At 38.2% G+C, this 23,787-nt stretch overlaps 2 protein-coding genes across 5 annotated transcripts in view; one reads left to right on the top strand and one right to left on the bottom strand.

Moving 5' to 3' along the window:
- Positions 1-2,203: 2,203 nt before the first annotated feature.
- Positions 2,204-20,248, top strand: slc1a2b (solute carrier family 1 member 2b). The gene is made up of 11 exons (XM_058076012.1): positions 2,204-2,483; positions 5,768-5,907; positions 7,519-7,671; positions 8,315-8,565; positions 8,664-8,811; positions 8,919-9,045; positions 9,159-9,392; positions 9,459-9,653; positions 10,627-10,761; positions 12,139-12,385; positions 17,008-20,248. Exons 1-11 carry the CDS (start codon positions 2,479-2,481, stop codon positions 17,077-17,079), a joined length of 1,707 nt encoding a protein of 568 aa, XP_057931995.1. The 5' UTR covers positions 2,204-2,478; the 3' UTR covers positions 17,080-20,248.
- A 3,188-nt stretch (positions 20,249-23,436) lies between these two features.
- cd44b (CD44 molecule (Indian blood group) b) overlaps positions 23,437-23,787 on the bottom strand; it is a 14,481-nt gene continuing 14,130 nt past the window's right edge. For all 4 annotated transcript variants that reach the window (XM_058076511.1, XM_058076512.1, XM_058076510.1 and 1 more), the window contains exon 8: positions 23,437-23,787. This exon is cut by the window's right edge and continues 356 nt beyond it. The gene's annotated coding sequence lies outside the window, so the exon portion shown is untranslated.

The following is a 23,787-nucleotide window of genomic DNA, read 5'->3' as shown; positions in this document are numbered from 1 at the left end:
AATCCCTGCAAATGTAAAGTAGAACCCCAAAGATGATTTCATTATTGCTGACTGGAGGTTGCATCACTTCTGCTTCCTGGATGCATTCACATAACTAACCATCTTGGGGTATAAAGTGTAATTAAAAGGCACCGAATGACAAAAGTCCCCTTTCTTTAGATGCTGGAATTTATCTCCCACTTCCTATGCGCCGCACAACCTGAAGTGTTTGCTGAGGGCTTCATTTTTTTGTTTTTTTTTTCGCAGCTCCTAGGCAGCCAGTATGTGTGAGCCCATTTCTTCCCACTACATAGCAAAGTAGTTGTGAGGCCCAGTGGGGCCTGATATATCCGGAGCCTGGCCCGGCTCCAGTTGTCTTTACCTCGCAGTATATTGTGATGCTCCAGTCATGAGAACTGGCATTGGACCCCCCGCTGAGACACCAATGGGAATCTTGTATTCTCATTTACATCTTCTTCTGTGTTCTTGGTTTCGTAAAAAAAAAAATAAAATACATCTGACAGCAACGGTACAGATAATTTGGCTTCATTACAAACAGTTATGTAATGGAAAGGTCAGTATGTGTACAGGACACAACGGGTAGATCACAGACACAAATGCAATTCAATTAACTTGTTGAATTTTTAAAGCAGCTCCTTAAATTGCTATTTTCTTTGGGAGTCATTTAGGTGCTTATGTGCTTGCTATTCAGTCAGGCTGTACCCCATCCTTAGATGCTAGCCCCGTGGGTGTATGCTAATGTCCGTATGCAGTGTATTTGTATGGCTGGGAGCTGAGACCTCCTTTCTCTTCATCCCCTTCTCTCTAAGCTGCAGAGTGTTGCCAGGACAACCCCTTGTGGTCCTGGCTGCATCACAGCGGCCCTGAAAGCCGGCACTCAGGGAACCTCCTCACACTGGGAAGGCAGCATAAAATCGGGATAATCGCCGTCGATTACGGCTCACAATGAACCCGCGGCTTCTGAAAGATTCATTCATCCCGGGTTAAAAAAGAGGGAGAAAGAGAAAAGGGGCGTCTTGGTCCCTCCGCTGCTCTCCCACGGTGGGCACAGGCATGACATCAGCGGCCTGAAAGAACCGGCGTGCCCATTGCCCTCCCTTCTGGCTATATTCTTATCCTCAAATTTGCACCCCCCCTCACTCGGTTTTCTCACCCCTGCCAGTTTGGATGCAGTGCTTGGCCAGGCAAGTTGGGGCCACTTCCACTGTTTGCATGTGAAACAAAGCCGCTCACAAGGAAGAGAGAGGAAACGGAGCGCTTCACATGGTACCAGCCAAGAGCAGGGATGGCTGCCTCAGCTCGCCCCATTTTAGGCCCCTCTTTTGGCTGAGAGGAGGTTGTGGGACCGCGGCACCCTCTTTTCCTCCTGAGTGTCCCCTTGTAACCCCTTCCTCTCTGTGCCCCCCCTACTCTCATGTAAAAAAAATGCTACCTTTTCCCGGAGAAAGCCTTTTGAATGTGTATGACATGTCAAGGGATTAAGGATGAAGGATTTCTCATGACACAACCTTTCCCGACAAAGATGACATTCCGTCGGCTTTTGTTGTGCAGCCGGGCATTTGTTTGGAGAGGAAATAGCTTTCCAACACATTTCCCTAATTAGAATAATGTGATACTGCTGAATGCAGTGAAGTCCCATGCTGCTGGGAGACGAGAGAGAAATCAGCGTGACTCGATCCTCACATGAATCACGATGGTCATTTGTTCTCCCGGGTTTTTTTTTTTGCTGGGCTTTACAAAGACGTGAATTGATGGTTAGCCTTCATGTACCATAAGCATTTATATAACTCACTTGATGACATTTGCAGGTTGGTGTTTATCACCAGGGAGACGCTATATATATTGTTGCATAATCATACATAGAACTGTAAGCATGGACCGCCCATCTGCTGTCCATCAAGACGGCATTTTCAGTAAAAGGTCTGCATATTGTGCCATTAGCAGGCATCATTATGACTATATTCCATGGAGGTGGATCAGTTCAAACTGGGGATTACTACGTATGTCCCGGGAATGGCGGTTCCTAGGGATTGTATTTGTAATCTCAGATATTAACTCCTCCCTACACATTTGATTTATTTATCTGGGTTTATTATTATCTGTCTTTGAGCAGGGGATGTTTGGTGGTGGAGTCAGGTGGGTGGGGGCTAAGATAGAGAGTGGGGGGGCTGCTGCAGACTTCAGGGATGGGGGCGATGAAGGTGGCCCCAACAGTGACTTGGTCAGTGGTCTGGTCCGAGTGGGCTTCTCTTCTGTGGGTGCTTAGGAAGAGTTGATGGACATCTGAGAGCTCCCAGCAAGATCCCTGGTGTCCACCCGCCGAGAGCCGTACTTGGGAAGCTATCATCTGTTGCTAGATATTTTTCTTTTTTAAATGGAGGATTCGCAATGTTACTGAACTGATGCAGTACTGACTACCAAAGCCTGGAGAAGTGATCCTGGTCAGTGTACATAGCTCTTACCTCAACATCACATGAAATGAAGTAAGTACAAGTCAGTCAGTGATTGATTTAGTTCCTGTCCTTTAATTTATTGAACCTGAGAGATAATTATTGACTGCTGAGTGTTGTCAGAGAATTATGCAAGATTATATATTTTTTTACATTATGTATATATTAAAATTATATTTATAAATGATTATTTATATGTTTTTATTATTTATATAATACAATAATATTTATAAATTATTATTTATATATTTTTTTATTATTTATATAATATAATATATTTATACATTATTATTATATATAATTATTATTTATACATATAATTATTATTTATATAATATAATAATATTTATAAATTATTATTTATATGTTTTAATGTTATTTTTTTATTATTATATTCATTTCATTTTCTGTAATTAAATTTCACTTTCAGCATACCTGAAAAGAAATAGGAAGAAACCATGTCAGCGATGATAAATAGTCTATGCACGTCTTTAACATCTTCACACTTCCAATAACTTATTTGCTTACTATTTTCTATAAGGGAATGAACATAATAATTTATAATAAATAGATAGTTCAGTAAATAAACAGAAACATTGTATAATGAATAAATACATTTCAAATATATTATAAATGACAACTTTTTAAATATGAATTGATGCAGGAATAACTGATATCAGACATTCTGGCTCATTGCATGAGATTTTTATATCAATTTTGTGTGTTCCCTATAACCAGCATTATGTATTATTAATATTGAATTTATTAAAAATTATATACATTCATATAATTTGTCATTTTTTTATTCACTAAACATTTTTTTCCTTCGGTTCACACATGTATGGGTGAGGGAAACGCTAATGAGAAGATCAAGGCGGAGTAATATCCGACCTCTATGACTTTTAACATCTGCTCCCTCGTGTTAGACTGCTAAAAATATCAAACCAGGAGAGAAGGGCTAAAAATGTAATTAACTGCTCTCATCACTCCTATGGAACGGCAGCCGCCGTCCTGCTCGTTTTTCAACCTTTTTATTTTTTTCAGCACTCTCAGCAATTCGTATGAAGCATGAAAAACATGCAGAGTTGAATTTTGATGGAAATGATTTGCCTGCTGTTTGCATGTACTTTCAGTATTTCACACTTCGCTTTGAAGTTAATAAGAAGAGATAGGAACACTCCATCTGTGTGCCTGGAAGCTTCCCAGGTGGTCTTTCTATAGTCAATCTTACAGCAATCCACAAAGCTTGAGGAGCTATTGTGAGCGTGTGTGTAATAATATGCAATTATTAGTGGCTACTTATGCACCAACACATAAGACCATAAAAAGCCCTTTGATTGTAAGGAATGTTTCACAATGTGATGACCCCCTGCAAGGCCTTCCAACACTATTGAAAAGAAACATTTCACAGCAGCGTGATTTATGAGTGCTTCATTTCACAGAAATTAAGCCATGAGCTGATGGGGGGGAGGATAGGAGGGCACCAAAATAATAATGTCCTAAACTGAAACTGGGGCTGCGCGGTGGATGAGTGGTTTGTGTGCGGGCCCCACAGGTAGGAGACCCGAGTTCAATTCCACCCTCAACCATCTCTGTGTGGAGTTTGCATGCAAACAGATAAATAGTTCGCAAATAATGAATTACTAATAACTGATGGAATCTGGGGCTGCACAGTGAGAGAGTGGTTAGCATGCGGGCCTCATAGGTAGAAGACCTGAGTTCAATTCCACCTTCAACCATCTCTGTGTGGAGTTTGCATGCAAACAGATAAGTAGTTCCCACATAATGAATTACTAATAACTGATGGAATCTGGGGCTGAACGGTGGACGAGTGGTTAGCACGCGGGTCTCACAAGCTGTACTTTAAAATGTTGGTGATGTTGGTGACGCTAACAAGGGCACTGAAGTGGTGAAAACATTAAACCTTGGTTAGAGTCATTCATTCATTCCAGAAGGTCTGACTCTAACCAAAACGGATGTTAACCAAATCAATTTTACCCAATGTATCTCTTTCATTCATCATTTATATGCCTTTAGAAAATTGTATGCATCTCAGAATATAATTGTGAAATAATAAAAATGTGGCGCAACACATCAGAGAGTAGTTAGCACTCAGGCCTCACAGCTAGGGGACCCGAGTTCAATTCCACTCTCGACCATTTCTGTGTGGAGTTTGCATGCAAACAGATAAATAGTTCCCAAATAATGAATTACTAATAAGTGATGGAATCTGGGGCTGCACGGCGGACGAGTGGTTGGCACTCAGGCCTCACAGCTAAGAGACCCAAGTTCAATTCCACTCTCGGCCATCTCTGTGTGGAGTTTACATGTTCTCTCTGTGCATGCGTGGGTTTTCTACGGGTACTCCGGTTTTCTTCCCACATTCCAAAAACATGCTAGGTTAATTAGTGACTCCAAATTGTCCATAGGTATGAATGTGAGTGTGAATGGTTGTTTGACTATATGTGCCCTGTGATTGGTTGGCGAACAGACCAAGGTGTAATGCTGCCGTTACAATGGACTTCTGCAGACATTTCCATCTCCTGTCATCTATACATAGTTGCACACCTGCCTTAGTGACTGGTGACTGACACAGCTGGCTGTCGTCTTGCATTCACATAACGGAAAAGCAGACAAACGCCTCCGGAAAAATGACTTCTCATTGAATTAATAAGGCTGTGTGACTAATCTGCCTGATTCTGCCATTGTATTTGAGGTTTTGTATGATTTCAATTATGCCGACATGCAATCATGTGTGGAAATTGAGCACTTTCAAGGGTTGTCTTTGTCTGTCTAACGTGGATCTGGTGTCGCTGAAAACCTTTGCTTACAATAGCAAAACAAGTCACACATTTAATGTTATTAGTAATATCAAACTATATTGCTGCTGTAGCAACAAAATATTGAAATAATAATCTCTTATTTCAGAGTTGTCATGGATCATGCTGCACAAATGCACCTCATAAAATATCGTATCGAGTTACAAAATGATACACTAGAGAACGTAAAAGAAATCTGCTCTTAATAAACTTGCTGAAGAGGCTCCGATGTTACAGGCAGCAGATTGTCGTCAGCTTCCATCTGTTTGCTGCCATAGCAACCATGAACCATAATATTGGAATGGAGGTTCAGCATCACACTTGGGTGGCTAACAGTAGCTTTTTCTCTGTAAATGTATTATTAAATGTATTATATTAAATGGTTTTGTTGACATATTTTAATGGGTGTACTAGCTATCAAGTATTTGCAGTATATGTCCAGTTTTATTCACTTATGTTGTATTTTTAAACAATAATTGTATTCTCTTTGTGTCACAGTGCCAACAGTATGCCTAAACAAGTGGAGGTGAGGATGCATGAGAGTCACCTGGAGCCCATCGAGGCCCGACCTCAGTCCAAATGCGCCAGACTGTGTTCCAAGATGTTCAAGAACCTTCTGCTAACTCTCACCGTCCTTGGTCAGTAACCTCTTTTTGTGCATTTTTCTCCTCATTTCTCTTGTACGCTGCTCAGTTGGCTGCAGCTTGTAAATAATAGGAGCAGCCATCTGTACTGTTTCGACATACCAGACAGTGAGATGACTGGCTGTCCTGACCTTCCTCCCCTCCTCACCACCTGTTGTAATTATAAGCTCTCGGCAGCACTCATCCAGTCACCCAAACAGTCTCTGGTGGTGCATGAAAATTATTATGATTCCAGCGAGCTCGTATAAAAGGAGGCTTTTTCTTTGAATGCATGGCCTGCAGCCACATATAGCATTTAGCGTCTGGGCCCCCTCCGTCAACACCGTATATGCAAACATGGGTTAAAAATGCACGGGTGCTTATATAATGTGGGTATTTAGGTACTATGTGTACATCTCACGCTACTTGGAAGGATTCTCACGATTCGAGCGAGCAAGCAGCATCATTGATCATCTGCCACCGGGTGCAAAAAGAGCCTGAATGGGGAACTTGCAAATGGAAATCAAGCGCCATCACTTGCATGTCAAGAATCCACAGGATGCTGCTAGAGGATGGATGGAGGGGATCTTACAAAAGATGGAAGGCGTTTCATTCCAGCGTGTGTTATAAAACAACCTCTTGGGTTGTGTGGTCTTTGGCAGTAGACGTTGAAGGGGAGGAAGTGCGGCGCTGGGTTGGGGGGGGGGGGGGGGGTATGGAGGGGAGATGTCGCAGTGTCTGGCCAGGGTAGGAGGGTTTTGAAATCTCACTATTTTGTAGCCCAGAAAACCGGATAAAGAAGCAAAAACATTATTATGACATACAGTAAACCTCGGATATATCGGACTCGGATATATCGGAAATTCGCTCACAACGGACAGATAAAAAAGAACCGATTTTTCTGTAATGCATTTCCAATAAAAATTCATTGCATATATCAGATTTTTTATAACGGATTTCGCCTATTTCGGACAAAATCTCCAGTCCCGTTCCAATGCATTTCCATTAAATTTCCCTCGCATATATCGGATGGCCGCATCGTGGCGCTCCGATTCGCCGAATCGTGACAGGCCGCTATACGACGTCATTTGCAGCGTTTGCAGCGTTGCCTGCGCGTCCAGGTACATTGGAAACATAGTCAAGGAAGTGCCTTTTTATAACGGATAAAATCCGATTTACGCATATACCGGATATAAATCCGATATATGCGTAAAACGGACATTTTCCGGTACACGCATATAACGGATTTCGCTTATATCGGACAAAACCAGTGGGAACAATTGAATCCGATATATCCGAGGTTTACTGTATAAGTTTTATGGCATCCCAAAATCTGCCTTTTTGTGTAACATGCCCAGCATTGTAATCGCCAGTCAGTCAAAAACATTCTCCACCCACTTCAGTGCCGACAAAAAATGTCATTACTTTAACTGCTGCCTGTCAATGCATTTCTATGAGCCTCCATTGTGTGCACATCAGTGCTTGTCATTTCTTGTGGGACTGCATCTCACATCTCTTTGCAGTACCGCTAAAGTGCTAACTGAATTCTAAATTAAATATAACGTACAGTATAATAAGGTATTGTTTTGGTATGGTACTACTACTGTCTTTGTGCTTCTACTTCAGGTGTGATCTTAGGAGCAGTGTCAGGGATGTTGCTTCGTGTTGCCTCCCCAATTCACCCAGACATTGTCATGGTGATCGCCTTTCCTGGAGATATCCTCATGCGGATGCTGAAGATGCTGATCCTGCCTCTTATCATCTCTAGTTTAATCACAGGTACTTCCGTACATGCGTTATTTTGCCAAGGGTCATAACTCGTCACATGCTTGACTGCTGTAACGTAATAGATCAAGTCCTTAAGCAGCAAGACAGCTCCATCACACTACCGCCACAGTATTTTACTGTTGGTATGATGTTTTCTTCTGAAATGCGGCGTTCACACTTTTTCCACACCACTTTCCACACATTTGAAATCAATATATTTGCTCTAGTTATAGTTAGTTATAGTTATCTGAGGCGTATGAAATAAAATAAAATAAAATAAAATAAAATAAAATAAAATAAAATAAAATAAAATAAAATAAAATAAAATAAAATAAAATAAAATAAAATAAAATAAAATAAAATTAAATTAAATTAAATTAAATTAAATTAAATTAAATTAAATTAAACTGTGAACTGACTATGTGATGCACTCAATTGTAATCTGATGCATGTTCAAATGAAATAAAACCAATACCATTACCATATTTTTTTACAGCTCATATGGAAAATCACAATTAGTTTTTCACAGATTTTGTCCAGGCTGGTGTAATTTTAAAAGATGTAATTTTAGACACATGATCTGCCAAGAACCACTCAACCTTCACATTTCAGGTATGAACAGATAAGAACAGATTCTCTTGTTCCCTGGCTACAGGTCTGGCGGGTTTGGATGCAAAATCTAGTGGCCGTCTGGGAACCAGGGCGATGGTCTACTACATGAGCACCACCATTATTGCCGCCATCTTGGGAGTCATCCTGGTCTTAGTCATCCACCCCGGCAACCCCAAACTGAAGGAGAATCTGGGCGAGGGCGAGAAAAACGATGATGTGTCCAGTTTGGATGCCTTTTTTGATTTAATCAGGAATCTGTTCCCCGAGAACCTGGTGCAGGCTTGTTTCCAACAGGTAGGACAACAATTTGACCCCTAAAAACCAAACAGAGCCTCTCCAGAATCTATTGCCAAAATCCAGAATCGCTTATGTAAATGACATTTTCACCCTAGATCCAAACGGTGACAAAGAAGGTGGAAGTGGTTGTGGAGGAGAATGTTAATACCACCGCCGTGGAGGGTCTACTGGCTAATATTACCAAGGAGCCTCAGTTTGTCATCAAAAAGTCCCTGCAGTTCAAGAGCGGCATGAATGTTCTGGGTTTGTATTATGTTAAAATGTTCATATTTTGTGTTAGAATTAATTTTATTTCTCTGGTCCACTTGAATCGTCAATGTCTGACACTGTGGGAATTTTTAATCTCACAGGTCTGATTGGTTTCTTTATTGCCTTTGGCATCTGCATGGGCAAGATGGGCGAGAGGGCCAGACTGATGATTGATTTTTTCAACATCCTCAATGAGATTGTGATGAAACTTGTCATCATGATCATGTGGTTAGTGAACTCATTTGCTGTGTATTGTGTTTAGGGTTTGGTAATATTAATAAAAAGTACACTGAGATGATGATATAAATAGAATAATAAAAGTCGTATTGCTTTTTTACCAGGTATTCTCCCTTTGGTATCGCTTGCCTGATCTGTGGTAAGATCATCTCCATCAATGACTTGGAGGTGGTGGCCAGGCAACTGGGCATGTACATGGTCACTGTGATCGTTGGCCTTATCATTCATGGAGCTATCTTCCTGCCCAGCATCTATTTTGTAATCGTCAGGAAGAATCCCTTCAAATTCTTCTTGGGTATATTCCAGGCTTGGATCACAGCCCTGGGAACTGCCTCAAGGTCAGAATTAACAAACGTCCATAAGATAATCGGAACATTTTGGTAAACTGTTTTTTTCTTCCCCAGTGCCGGCACACTGCCCGTCACTTTCCGCTGTCTGGAGGAGAATCTCGGAATTGACAAAAGAGTCACTCGTTTCGTGCTTCCGGTCGGCGCCACCATCAACATGGACGGAACTGCTCTGTATGAGGCCGTGGCTGCTATCTTCATTGCCCAGATGAATGGTGTCCACTTGGACCCTGGTCAGATTGTCACCGTCAGGTCAGAAAGTACACATTGTGGTATATCAGTGTATTTAATACTCAAAGTACCATGACGTCATTTCAAATTACAGATGGCTGCCAATGTCAATTCTGTGCTTACTTCTCTGCAACTTCCATTGTTTTCATTTTGGTCGTTACTATGCATCGTTACAAGCAAGGTCCATAAAGGCTTGTTTGAATGTGGAAGAAACATCACGAGTGATGGAAGGATGGAAGATGAGCTCAACAGTCTCTAATGATATAGACATCGGTGAAGCAACAGTGGAACGTAAAGACAAAGCTCCCAATGTACCAGTCCATCTATGTTCCTACGTTCACCTATGGTCATGAGCTTTGGGGAGTGACGGAAAGGACAAGATCCGGGTACAAGCTGTTGAAAAAGGTTTTCTCCGTAGGGTAGCTGGGCTTTCCCTTAGAGAAAAGTTAAGAAGCACTGTCATCTGGGAGAGACTCGGAGTAGAATTGCTGATCCTTCGCATTAAGAAGATCCAGATGACGGGGCTTGTATCTGGTTAGGATGAATTCAGGATGCCTCCCTGGGAAGGTGTTCAGTGCACAACCGATCGGTAGGAGGCTTCAGGGAAGACCCCGGACACTTTGGAGAGACTATGTCTCTCAACTGGTCTTTGAACACTTCAGGATCTGCAGGGAACACAGAGGCTTCTTAGGCTGCTGTTGGATAAGCATTAGAAGATGGATGGATGGATGGATGGAGGGATGGATGGATGGATGTGAAAGAAACCGAGAGTCCTGCCCTCAACCCATTCCAAGACATCAACAAGATTGTATGCTAGACTCTCTGGTCTAATGTCAGTGACACCTGACCTCACAATGTTCTTCTACTATCAACTAATGGACACAATTTCCCTTAGACAGACTCTACAATCTTCTAGAACGACTAGATGAAGGACCAACTCACTCTGGTTCCTTTACTCTTCAGGAATCGTACTGACTTTCCTTTCTTCTCCCAGTCTCACAGCTACACTGGCCAGTGTTGGAGCTGCCAGTATTCCCAGTGCTGGACTGGTGACCATGCTTTTGATCCTGACTGCTGTGGGGCTTCCAACCCAGGACATCAGTCTGCTGGTTGCTGTCGATTGGCTGTTGTGAGTGTCATAATAAACACAAACAAAACATCTGCCACTACTACATAGTACAGTACAGTACTTTCACTCAATAGCCACGTTTACATGAGGAGATTCCGAATGGAATCTTTCCAAAAGACGTACCAGAAAACAGTGTATACATGGAAAGGAATATTCCAATCTCCTGTCTACATGCACCGTATAATCAAACGGAATAGTCAATGGGGCATGCGTAGTAAAAAGTAAACAACATCATGTGATTCATCGAAGTCTTGCAATTACGTTCAGTTCTTTTAAAGTTTGTATCAAAAACGAACTTTCCGCTGTCGTCCAGTGATGACTGCTCGCCGCCATTTTAAAAACCTGAGAGACGTCTGCGTGTTACGTCACACCTTGACAACTTTTCGATTGAGCGGGTACAAGATACCTCAATCGGATTGGGGAAAGGAATATCCCACCCCTGTGAATCCGATTATACAGTAAACCTCGGATATATCGGACTCGGATATATCGGAAATTCGCTCACAACGGACAGATAAAAAAGAACCGATTTTTCTGTAATGCATTTCCAATAAAAATTCATTACATATATCGGATTTTTTATAACGGATTTCGCCTATTTCGGACAAAATCTCCAGTCCCGTTCCAATGCATTTCCATTAAATTTCCCTCGCATATATCGGATGGCCGCATCGTGGCGCTCCGATTCGCCGAATTGTGACAGGCCGCTATACGACGTCATTTGCAGCGTTTGCAGCGTTGCCTGCGCGTCCAGGTACATTGGAAACATAGTCAAGGAAGTGCCTTTTTATAACGGATCAAATCCGATTTACGCATATACCGGATATAAATCCGATATATGCGTAAAACGGACATTTTCCGGTATACGCATATAACGGATTTCGCTTATATCGGACAAAACCAGTGGGAACAAATGAATCCGATATATCCGAGGTTTACTGTATATTCATTCGGATTGACACTTTTCTTTCGGAATGAGGTGTATACAAAGGTTAGATTCTTTCCGTTTGAGCAAATAACCCGAATGGAATTGGAATATTTGGATCCATGTAAACGTGGCTACTGTCTCATGTGCTTTTTTTTCCAATATCTTATCATTCTTATATCTTATTCCAGAATTCAGAACTGATACGATGTATGTTTTAGTGAACTAGTAGATGCACAGACATGTATTAGCAGAAATACTTGGATTACTTTAATATCTGTATTTGTGGCCACAAGGTAGAATCTATGTAGTAGAACCTTACAGTATGTGCACCATAGTACAATAGCGCAGTCACACCCAATAAATATACTCCGTGTTAATTATAGCATATATGCTGAAAAGAAGGACAAAACCATTATATCCATTTTGGAAATGCATACCTTTTTTTACAGGGATCGATTCAGGACCTCTGTGAATGTGGTTGGGGACTCCTACGGTGCAGGCATCGTGTACCACATGTCCAAGGCGGAGCTCGACGAGCTGGATGCGCACACGGCTAAATCGGACGACATCGAAATGATGACAAAGACCCAGTCCTATTACGACGACATGAAGAACCACCACGAAAACAATTCCAACCAGTGCGTCTTAACGCCTACCGCAAATGCTAACACTTCTGTTGTAGTAGATGAATGCAAGGTACAATTAATGCTTACTGATCTAGAGACTTGTATATAATCTCCTCTGTAGTTGCATGCTCACTCTGCATCTTTGCTTGACTTTTTTCGACTGTAACACACTAACTTGATGGAATTGAAGCATGGGCACATTGCATGTTTGTCTTTTTTATTATTTTTTTAAAAAGCAGCTTTTGTGTTCATATAAAAGGCACACATCCAAAAGTATTGAAAGTTTGCTATACGGTAGATCCTTTTTCTTCCACACAAATGTCCGAAATCCAGCTAGCTTGACATTGATGTTCTCATTCGATTTCAGATCAACATTTGCGATAAAAGTGAATGTTGTAATTATTAGACTGGATTCAGTTCCAGGACCCGCTCCTCTATTGTCATTGTTCACTCGGTTACATACACAATCACGGTTAATCCCGAACACGAAAAAATGACTATTCATTCAATTACTATTCAGCCAATCACAGGGCACATATAGACAAACAACCATTCACACTCACATTCATACCTATGGACAATTTGGAGTCGCCAAAACATGCCAACCTAGCATGTTTTTGGAATGTGGGAGGGAACCGGAGTACCCGGAGAAAACCCACGCATGCACGGGGAGAACATGCAAAATCCACACAGACATGGCCAAGGGTGGAATTGAACCCTGGTCTCCTAGCTGTGAGGTCTGTGCGCTAACCACTCGACCACCGTGCCGCCTGTTCACTCGGTTAAATACACAAAATTTAAGACCCGAATACGAAAAAATGACTATTCATTCATTTTCTCACGAGGGTCACAGGGGTGCTGGTGACCAGCCAATCACAGGGCACATATAGACAAACAACCATTCACACTCACATTCATACCTATGGAGTTGCCAATTAACCTAGCATGTTTTTAGAATGCGGGAGGAAACCGGAGTACCCGGAGAAAATCATGCAAAATCCACACAGACATGGCCGAGTGTGGAATTGAACCATGGTCTCCTAGCTGTGAGGTCTGCGCGCTAACCACTCGACCACCGTGCCGCCAAAAAATGACCATGATAATGATAATGATGAGTCTGTTGTGGGGCCGCCTCCACCTCACTCTGAAGCTCCCTTGTGTCTGCCGCAACTATGGTGCGTTTAAGAACCACTGAACAAATATGAAATCATGAAAAGACACAAGACATAAACATAGCAATATTGTGTTTCTTTTAAACAGTGGTGCACATATGCTGTATATTTTACCTATATTATCACATATTTAAAAAATATTACAATGACGAAATAGATGTCTTTACAGCCTATTTTTGGACAAATTTTGCAAATGTGTGGGGATCTACTGTATGCAACTATTCAGCCTTTTTTGATATTTTTAACCTGATTGGCTCTAAAAGGCCATCTTCATTACTTCATACTGAGAAATTATTCAACAGTGGTCTCATCTATCAAACGTTCATTCTATGTCCATTTTTAAAAACCCATTTTAATAAGAAATTGTTCCTCTAATTTGCTTCAGTTCCTGCAGACATTTTTTTTTCCTGGGCTCACTCCCTCATGTACTCTGCTATTCATCTAATTATAGGTTATTTTAATTATTAACAGATTTCCAATGGGTCACCTTTTGCAGGCATTTGAAATCCAAAGATGGAAAATGCTGCAGATAATTAGCGGCTCATATTTTCCCGAGACACATCAACCACATATCCACCGAGCCGTTTCCACACAGGGATTCCTATTTTAGACAAAAGCTTTTTTTTGTGAGGATCGTACCATGTAAAAAAAAACACACTCCCATATTTGAATGTGTTTAGGGGTTTATGACAATACATGGGAGTGCTGGTGCATGTATGTTCAGTGAAACATGCGTACACGCTATTCATTTTTTAACGGATGGAACGTGTTGCCTAGTAACGCCGGCACCTGCAATCTGTTTAGTGATAAGTTACATCCACTTTTTATGGCTCCATTTATCAGCAGACGCATACATATTCATGTGGCACAAAGGCTTGCTATTTCCAGTTTCTCCTCTGGCTATTTTTGTTCATTTGTTGTCTGTTAATCATGTGATTCACGTTTCTCACCTGAGCATGCAAACCCCCGTTTGAGTGCCTGCACAGTAGCCTAAACATAACAACGTATTCATTCAGAAGTGGTTGTACTAAATTCCGTGCCACTGTTTTTGCATGAAAATGTGTTTTGTTTAGTTTTCCTTTTTTTTTTTTTTTTTTTACTGGATTTTCAGGTTTTGTTTATTGTAAATGTTTGGTCTGTTCCCAGGTCAATAACGTCACTCAAATGACTACAATAATCATGTGGTCCTCCTGGGGTTCCAGCCTTCCATTATAGTGTTTGCATATACTGTACAGTAATATTGCTGCTATTATATTTCCAAAGTACAGTACAGTACTTTAGCACCCAGAAGGACAAAGAGTGCTCTTGATAATACAGTAACTTGAATGTGGCTTTTACTACCCCAAACACAGTGGGACCTTAGAGGTCAAAGACAATCCGTTCATGGTCCATACCATTAGGAATGGGTATTGTTTACATGTTTTGTAATGGTAAAAAGTACAAAAAAATTTTAAAACGTAATCCAAAATCAATGATTAATTTATTAATTTCACGTTTTCCGTTATATACTAGCGTGTATGTCAGCACGGGTGCCTTGACAGTACAGAGTTTCCATACGTATCCCAACATAGGATATAGAAATAAGTTATTTTATCATACAGTGGACTATTCTAAGACATTTATTAAATGTGCTGGCAATTATAGGTAATAATTTAATATTCTTAGCAATTATACAAGTGTAAGAAAAAGTGTATATGTACAAAGGAAGCAATAATCAGCATTTAAAAAATATTACACCCAAAGATATCTCATTTTATTCACATAAGAAGTAAACAACTGTTAAAACTGTGCCTTAACGTTGGTAAGAAAGTATTATTGTTTTGAATGTGAGTCAATTCTGAGACCGGTCAGAATAAATTGATTAAAAACTCTGAACAGTACAAAAAAATGTTTGGGCCACATTAAGAGAAAAAAATTGGAAAATTGGACATTTCGGAGAAAAACACTTAAGTATAAGTATAAAGTCGAACATTTATAAGAAAAAAGTCGTAAGATTACATGTCAGAGGGAAAATAGAGCATTTTTTTTCTCAATGTAACCCTGAAAAGTCGTACATTTACAATTTTATTCTTGTTTTATTCTTGTACATTTACATTTGTTTCATAAATTTAAGACTTTATTGTCATAAATTCACGACCAAAACTTCTGATTTTATTCACAATTTGACCCTATAAAGTTGTAAATGTACAACATTATTTTTGTAAATTTCCGACTTTATTCTCATCAATTTACAACTGGTTATTTTTTTTTCTCAAAATAGCCCATAAAGTATATTTATTTTATATCTACGACATTATTCTCATCATGTTACGAATTTTTTCATGTAATTATGACTTTCTTATTAGAAAATTTTTCAACTTAAATGTTGGGTATTTTTTTTTTCTCAAAATAGCCCCATAAAGTTGTATATTTCTTGTATATCTACGACATTATTTTCATCATGTTACAAGTTTTTTCTTCTGAAAAAAGAAGACATAAATTCACGGAAAAAAAACTCAGATTTTATTGACAGTTTGACCCTATAAAGTTGTAAATGTACAACATAATTTTTTATAAATTTCCGACTTTATTCTCGTGAATTTACAACTTCAATCTCTGGTTATTTTTTTTCTCAAAATAGCCCATAAAGTATATTTCTTGTATATTTACGACATTATTCTCATCATGTTACGAGTTTTTTCATATATTTATTCTTTTAATATTACAATTTTTTTCTCGAAAATTTACCACTTTATTCGCACAAATTTACAACTTAAATCTCGGGTAATTTTTTTTCTCAAAATAGCCCCATAAAGTTATATATTTCTTGTATACATATGACATTATTCTCATCATTGTATGAGTTTTTTCTTCTGAAAACGAAAACATAAATTCACGACAAAAAATTCAGATTTTATTCACAATTTGACCCTATAAAGTTGTAAATGTACAACATTATTCTTTATAAATTTCTGACTTTATTCTCTGATAATTTTTTTTCTCAAAATATCCCATAAAGTTGTATAGTTCTTATATATCTACGATATTACTCTCATCATATTATGAGTTTTTTCTTCTGAATTCATGTATTTATTCTTGTAATATTAAATTTTTTTTCTCGTGAATTTACAACTGCACGAATTTACAATTTTAATCGCAAATACGTTTTTTTCCCCACAAAATGGCCCTATAAAGTCTTACATTTTGTCATTCGTTTATGACATTATTTGCATTTTATGAGTTTTTTCTTGGAAATGTACACATTTATTCTAACAATTCCGCCTTTAGAGAGTCGTATATTTATTTAAAAAAAATTTGGAGCAATTCCAAATGACACTTTAGAGACATTTGACTTTTGAGGTTCCACTGTAGTAAATTCCAAAACACTAATCTAGCAGCCAAAGAGCTGTGCAAATCCGGGTGCCATTTTCCTGGGATGTAATCACCCCTGAATGAACTATTATGTAAAAAAAAAAAAAAAATCTGTCATTTTGTTTTCCCTTCAATGTGCTGTTTGGATTTACCTGCTAATTGCTTGCAGGTAACCTCAGCCACAAACGGCTCTGCTGCGGAGTGCACGCTTGTTGAGGAGGAACCATGGAAACATGAATAATGGCAGCAAAGTCATCCCCTGCTCCTGGGCTCCTCAAGCTTTCCTATCTGGTGAAAAAGGAGTGAATGAAAAAAAAAAAGTCATATATGAACAGAACTACTAATTGTTTATGATGTAGTCTAGTTTTCATTTTTTTGTAGTCCCTTTAAGATGTTTTTGTAACTGTCTCCCTGACTGATATATGCTACTAATTCACTTAACCGTGAAATTATAACAAAGGTAGAGCACAATTATGTCCTTAATAGCAGACTTGCACAATATACTTTCAAGGCCGAGGGAGGGAAGGAAGAGAAAAATAATACAGGTACATGACTTAGTATTCACTATTCCTAGCAATACAACCCACGTCTGCATTTTACACCGTGCTCAAACCTGGGGGCATTTAATAGAGGAAGGAAATTGTCATGTCAACTACTTCCTTGTTTTTTTTTTGGTTTTTTTTTAGTAGCATCACAAGCACACCTGCTAAGATCCTAACAAGTCAGAATACACCTGGCAACATGTGACCCAGAATCCCTGTGAAGCCGCTTATGACAATATTCACTGGAACATTTAAGCACAAATTACACTATGGAGACAATTTTATGCCTCTATGTGTTTTTTTTTTTGTTGTTTACTCTAGAAAAGGGACGTTTTTTTTCCTGTGTTTGACATAAAACCTTTATATTTGTGTGTGTGTGTGTGTGAGAGAGAGAGATAGATTATGAACAAGTGAGTTACTGGGACCAAACATGGACTCAAAAAGTCTGTAATCTGCCACAGGTGACACAATGTCCATTTACATGAATACAATCAGTATGTCCATATTAAGTAAGCTGGTCACTGCCCAAAATGATATAGTCATACCAAACAAAATTTAAAAAAAAAAAAAAAATTTTAATCCAATGACGGGTTTGAATCCATGACGGCACAAACAAGAAATTATTTCAAGCACAATTGACTCGGCACAAAAAAATAATGCACGTATTTGATTCCAGGAGGCTGTAACTGTTAACTGTTTCTCAGGCCTTTTATGTTTGCTTGTTCTTGTTATGAAAATAGACACTATAGCACAACATATCGAATATTTCATAACGAACACGTATAGCGCAAATGGCTTATTTGTCAAAGTAACATCGGTATATGTATACATTGTGACATGTGTGTGATATTAAATGCTAAAATCAAGCTCGGAAGGGGGTGTAAAGTGTAAAGTGTGCAGCAGCATTCGGCTGGTCAGGTGGAATTGATAACATGCACAAATAGAGACAGACCGTAGATATTTATACTCAGCCTTGAGGAGCCTTGGAAGATTCTTGTTTTGCCACGTGTACAAAGGCAAACAGTTCCGTGTTTTTAATCCACCAGAGCTCAAGACTGTTTCTACAAACCCTCGATTGCTGCAGCTGCGTGCCCATATTCAAGATTTCACTCATAATAGCACAAGCGGGGACACTTATACAGGGGACACTTATACATTTGACTAAAATCCAGTAATAAAATCGACTCTTGTATAAAACTCCTGCACAAATGAACGTGTGTGCGTGACGATTCTGTGATTTGTGTCTTTCCTGTCTTGTTTCTCTTCATTTATACTCCACGACAACCTCGACTTTGTGTTGCACAAATGCATGTGAGAGCAACAATACAGAAGCTAACTCAAGAGTCCCTCAGATCAAGTCGACGTAACATTTGCATGATAAATAATACACTCACATGTTGAAGGTGACGAGACGCTGCACGAGCACATAACAAGCACGCCCCTTATGACCTTCAGGAACAAAGTCTCCGAAAACACCATCGAACACCGTTACGATAAGAGTTGGAGCGCAATTACGTTCAAACTCGTTATTTTTAGAAGCATGAGTTATATAAAATAATTTTTTTTTTTGCACCACTATCTTAAAAAGCATGATATTTGAAGTGCCTCCTTGCACTTTTGTGTATATATTGTAGTCAGTGTTTTGTTGTTGTTTGTTGGATTTCATTTTTTTTTTTTTGTTGAAATGGTTTGTAGGACTATAGTTTGATGACAAGTAATCCTCTAGGAAATATATGAATTATGTCCCGATTAGAGCTAGATTAGAGAAATTGCAGGAAATTGTGTAACAAACTGCTTGTTTATTCTTTTTGTATTCTCTAATAATTGTCAACTAGCTGCTTTACTTATCTGTCACTCAACAATATACAGTATAAATATCTTTTTTTTTGTATCTAATGTAAGCCTTTTGAATGTTTGTTCAATGATGATAAGCAGCGTGCATTCATATCATTGTATATACATAGATATATAAATGTTCTGTTCCGTGGAAATACAGAATATCCTGAAGCATGAGGAGGGAAAAACAACAAGAGGGCGTGAACGAGAGTTTGTGAAAAAAAGGGGGGCCAACATGACTTAGTTGTGGTGTGAGAAAAGTTGTCGAAAAGAGGGTACAAATTCGATACCTGTACGTAGGCTGGAGTGAACGAACATTTTTTTAAATATCACTTTATAGTATCGAGTAAAATTCCTCAGGTGAATCATCTGTTGTGTCTGTTCCATTACAAATAAGAACAGCCTTCTGTCATATATATATAAAGGCATCATAAAGGTGCTTGGATAGTAGCATTATATCTCTCCAGACTGCTTTTCGGGTTCTTTGTTAAAGTGCCACATTACCACCATCGCCACACATGCAAACTCCGTCATCATGCCTTTACCGTCCAACATATCCAATAGTTAACCTGCCTTTACCCGCTTGCCTTTTTTCCAATACTCAATGCACAATATGCACAAAAAAAAACACCTGATACCTGCTGAGTTACGAAAGGAAAAACGACACTTCAAGTTAAAAGCCAGTACGTCCATCTCCACACTCGCATTTCTATCGAAATGCATCATTTTGTGAAAGGAAAGCCCTTAAACGGAGATAACCGACCAGTCTACAAGAACTAAGAACTTGCCTTCCTGATCTTACTTTTCGAGGCCTTCCCTTCTTTGTAAAGCTTTTGCTGTTATTTTGATGTAAAGGCAAGAAAGTACGTGTGAGGGAGACTTTGAGAAAAAGACAAAAAAAATATATATATACATGAATTCTTTCCTCGATATTATGCTATACATAAAAAAAAATGTTTCTACATATCTAAATGTGCTGTACCTTTGGTGTACATATACAAATATCACTAATAAATGTTGATTCATAACTAATATTGGCTGCTGTTTTGTTTATATTATTGATTCCTAATAGATAGTGAAGCAGGGCAGTGATAGTAATCTGCCATTCCAATCGCTCTTCTGTTGGGAGATAGGTGCTTTATACATGGTCAGGCAAAATGATCTGACACATTTGTAGGTTAAATAAAAGGCAAATAAAGTAAAACAACAATTTATTTATTTTATTTTATTTTATGAAAAGTACATACAATGCCATTTTGCTTTGTTTCATTATAATGCCATCGTTTTTCATTTCTTTTTCAGTTGCTGCCACGACAAATTTGTAGGTTAAATAAAAGGCAAATAAAGTAAAACAAAAAAGTGTTTTTATTTTTGAAAAGTACATATAATGGCATTTTGCTTTGTTTCTTTATAATGCCATCGTTTTTCGTTTGTTTTTCAGTTGCTGCCATGAATTGGTGATTTGTAGGTTAAATAAAAGGCAAATAAAGTAAAATAAAAAAGTGTTTTATTTTTTGAAAAGTACATATAATGGCATTTTGCTTTGTTTCTTTATAATGCCATCGTTTTCCGTTTGTTTTTCAGTTGCTGCCATGAATTGGTGAATTGTAGGTTAAATAAAAGGCAAATAAAGTAAAACAAAAAAGTGTTTTTATTTTCGAAAAGTACATAGAGTAATGGCATTTTGCTTTGTTTCTTTATAATGCCATCATTTTTTGTTTCTTTTTCAGTTGCTGCCATGGCACATTTGTAGGTTAAATAAAAGGCAAATAAAGTAAAACAAAAATGTATTTATTTTATTTTATTTTTTGAAAAGTACATATAATGCCATTTTGCTTTGTTTCTTTATAAGGTCATTATTTTACGTTTCTTTTTCAGTTGCTGCCATGACACATTTGTAGGTTAAATAAAAGGCAAATAAAGTAAAACAAAAATTTATTTATTTTATTTTATTTTTTGAAAAGTACATATAATGCCATTTTGCTTTGTTTCTTTATAAGGTCATTATTTTACGTTTCTTTTTCAGTTGCTGCCATGACACTTTTGGAGGTTAAATAAAAGGCAAATAAAGTAAAACAATTTTTTTTTTGAAAAGTACATATAATGGCATTTTGCTTCGTTTCTTTATAATGCAATCGTTTTTCGTTTCTTTTTCAGTTGCTGCCATGAATTGGTGATTTGTAGGTTAAATAAAAGGCAAATAAAGTGAAACAAAAAAGTGTTTTTATTTTCGAAAAGTACATATAATGCCATTTTGCTTCATTTCTTTATAATGCCATCGTTTTTCGTTTGTTTTTCAGTTGCTGCGATGAATTGGTGCTTTCATTGTGGAAACGTTTATCAAAACAAATGAATCTGTAACTTCAACACAACGAGCGTTCCGTTTGCACTTCAATCTTGGTAGACATGATCCCGTACCAGCTGGAAACGCCATCTTGTTATGGGTTACCAACTGATTTCATTTTTAAAACATAATGAAACAGAATAGCATTGTATGTACTTTTCGGAAATAAAAACACTTTTTTGTTTCTTTACTTTATTTGCCTTTTATTTAACCTACAAATGATCATTTTGCATGACTCTGTATGATGATGGTTTGATGATTGCAACATCATAAAAGGTAAAAGTTTGTTTCAGTCATTGAGTTTTTGCTAGTACTTATCAATATATGCATTTGAAAATGAGGCATTTTCTGAGGCAAAATGCGTAATTTTTCCAGGGAAAAAAATTTGACAGTAAGGTTGCCAAATAAGGGACACCTTATAAGGGATACCTATTTGACACCAATTTTTTGTAACTCAGTTTTAGCGTACAATGAATTTAACATAGGTTAATGATCATTGTCAACTGCTTTAACATGGCTGAAGTGGAATAGAGTGGTCGTCTCCCAACCTGAAGGTTGGTTGTTCGATCCTCTGTCCCCCTCCCGTTGAGTATATCCTTGGGCCAGATACTGATCCCCAGTTGCCCATGCTGTTGCGTCATCAGTAACAGTGTCAAAGCGCTTTGAGCACCTTGAAAATAGAACAGCGCCATACAAGTGAAAGTCCATTCACCATTTTACTCCGCCTGTGGCAAGCTGTTCCAAAGCTAAAAGGTCAATGGATTCATTGACATTTTACAGACTATTTTTGATTATCACGGTAAAACGGGACATTTTCAGCTCCATGCAGGTTTCTTTCTTCTTTCTGTTTTTTTTATTATTTTTTTTTTATCAAGGGACAAGTGTCAATCCTGATTGACTGCATTACACACTGGAAAAAAAGGGGGCCGATTGGCCCATTAGGCAATATAGGCAGATGCTAAGGGTGCCATGGCCTCCAGGGGGCGCCAACAAATTGAGGAAAAAATCACTTTCAATGTAATTATACTAAAATGCATTATTCCCATCATCATAATTAAATATGATAAGTATTATGATTTATTCTTTTATTTTTGTAGTAAGGGTTATTCATACAGATACATCATATTTTTTGGTATCTATCTTTTTTATTATTAATTTTAATTAATTTTAATTAATTTGTTAAGCTTGTATGGCACAATGTATATGAATATGATATGTAACATGCACATTTTCTAATAAAAAAAATGTTCCTTCGACAAATAATAAACAAAATAATGTTGTCATTTTAATGTGCCTGGCATGGCATCTTCACACGGCACATTTCTTTCTGTTTAAAAATATCAACCGTTCTTTTACTCTTCATTTCCTGTGCTGGCACGTCCTGGCATCATCTCCCTGGCGCCATGGAAACCTCACTTCCTCTTGACGTTCTTGTCATTGAGTCTCTTTCTTTTCTATGATATTCCTTTATTTCAGTTGGGTACTGTAATACAGCTAGTGTACACTTCTATGTAAGACCAAAAAGCAGGAAATACTCAAACAGGAAGTGTTGACATAACAGATTGACGGATGTTTTTACCACTGACTGTAAAAAAAAAATAAAAATGTAAGGTGTTATAGTTATTTTGATAACGCATCACTGCCAGATATCTCCTAATATATTATATATATTTATATTTGAGATCACAACAGTCAAAGACAAGTAAAGGGAAATGGCACATTCTTTTATTCAAAAGGTACACAAAGCTCTTCCTACCAGAATAAGCACTGGCAGCTACTACAGCATGGGCATTTCAGAATAAAACTGTTATATACACAGACCATGAAAGTCAATATAAATTAAAAAAAGTGGTATCTCCTGCTGTCTTTTTAAAAAAAAACAAAAACTGTAGTCTACAATAAATGTCAGGCAAAATACACAAGATAATTAACATTGTTAATGATTGTTTCACTCATATTTTATATGACACAGGATTCTTCAGTCAATTTCATTGTCATGGTTTGGTGAATAAGTGCCACAGTTTGGCTGATGGGTGACGTTAAGTTCACTTACATAAGAAACAAACAAAAAAAAAACGCTTTTTTTTTTCTTTTTCACACCCAGCCCTTTTGTCATAAAGAAACATGTCACAAAAAACTGGCACACAACACACTCACAACCTACGCATGCTTCCCCTTCTCACTATTATGGCACACTGGACAAACAATATGCTGCACATGAGGGTCC

Source organism: Doryrhamphus excisus, chromosome 6 (assembly GCF_030265055.1).
Source record: "Doryrhamphus excisus isolate RoL2022-K1 chromosome 6, RoL_Dexc_1.0, whole genome shotgun sequence".
In the NCBI taxonomy this organism is placed as follows: domain Eukaryota; kingdom Metazoa; phylum Chordata; class Actinopteri; order Syngnathiformes; family Syngnathidae; genus Doryrhamphus; species Doryrhamphus excisus.
The sequence above is the reverse complement of the archived record's forward strand: the minus strand, read 5'-3'. Positions and strand labels throughout refer to the sequence as shown.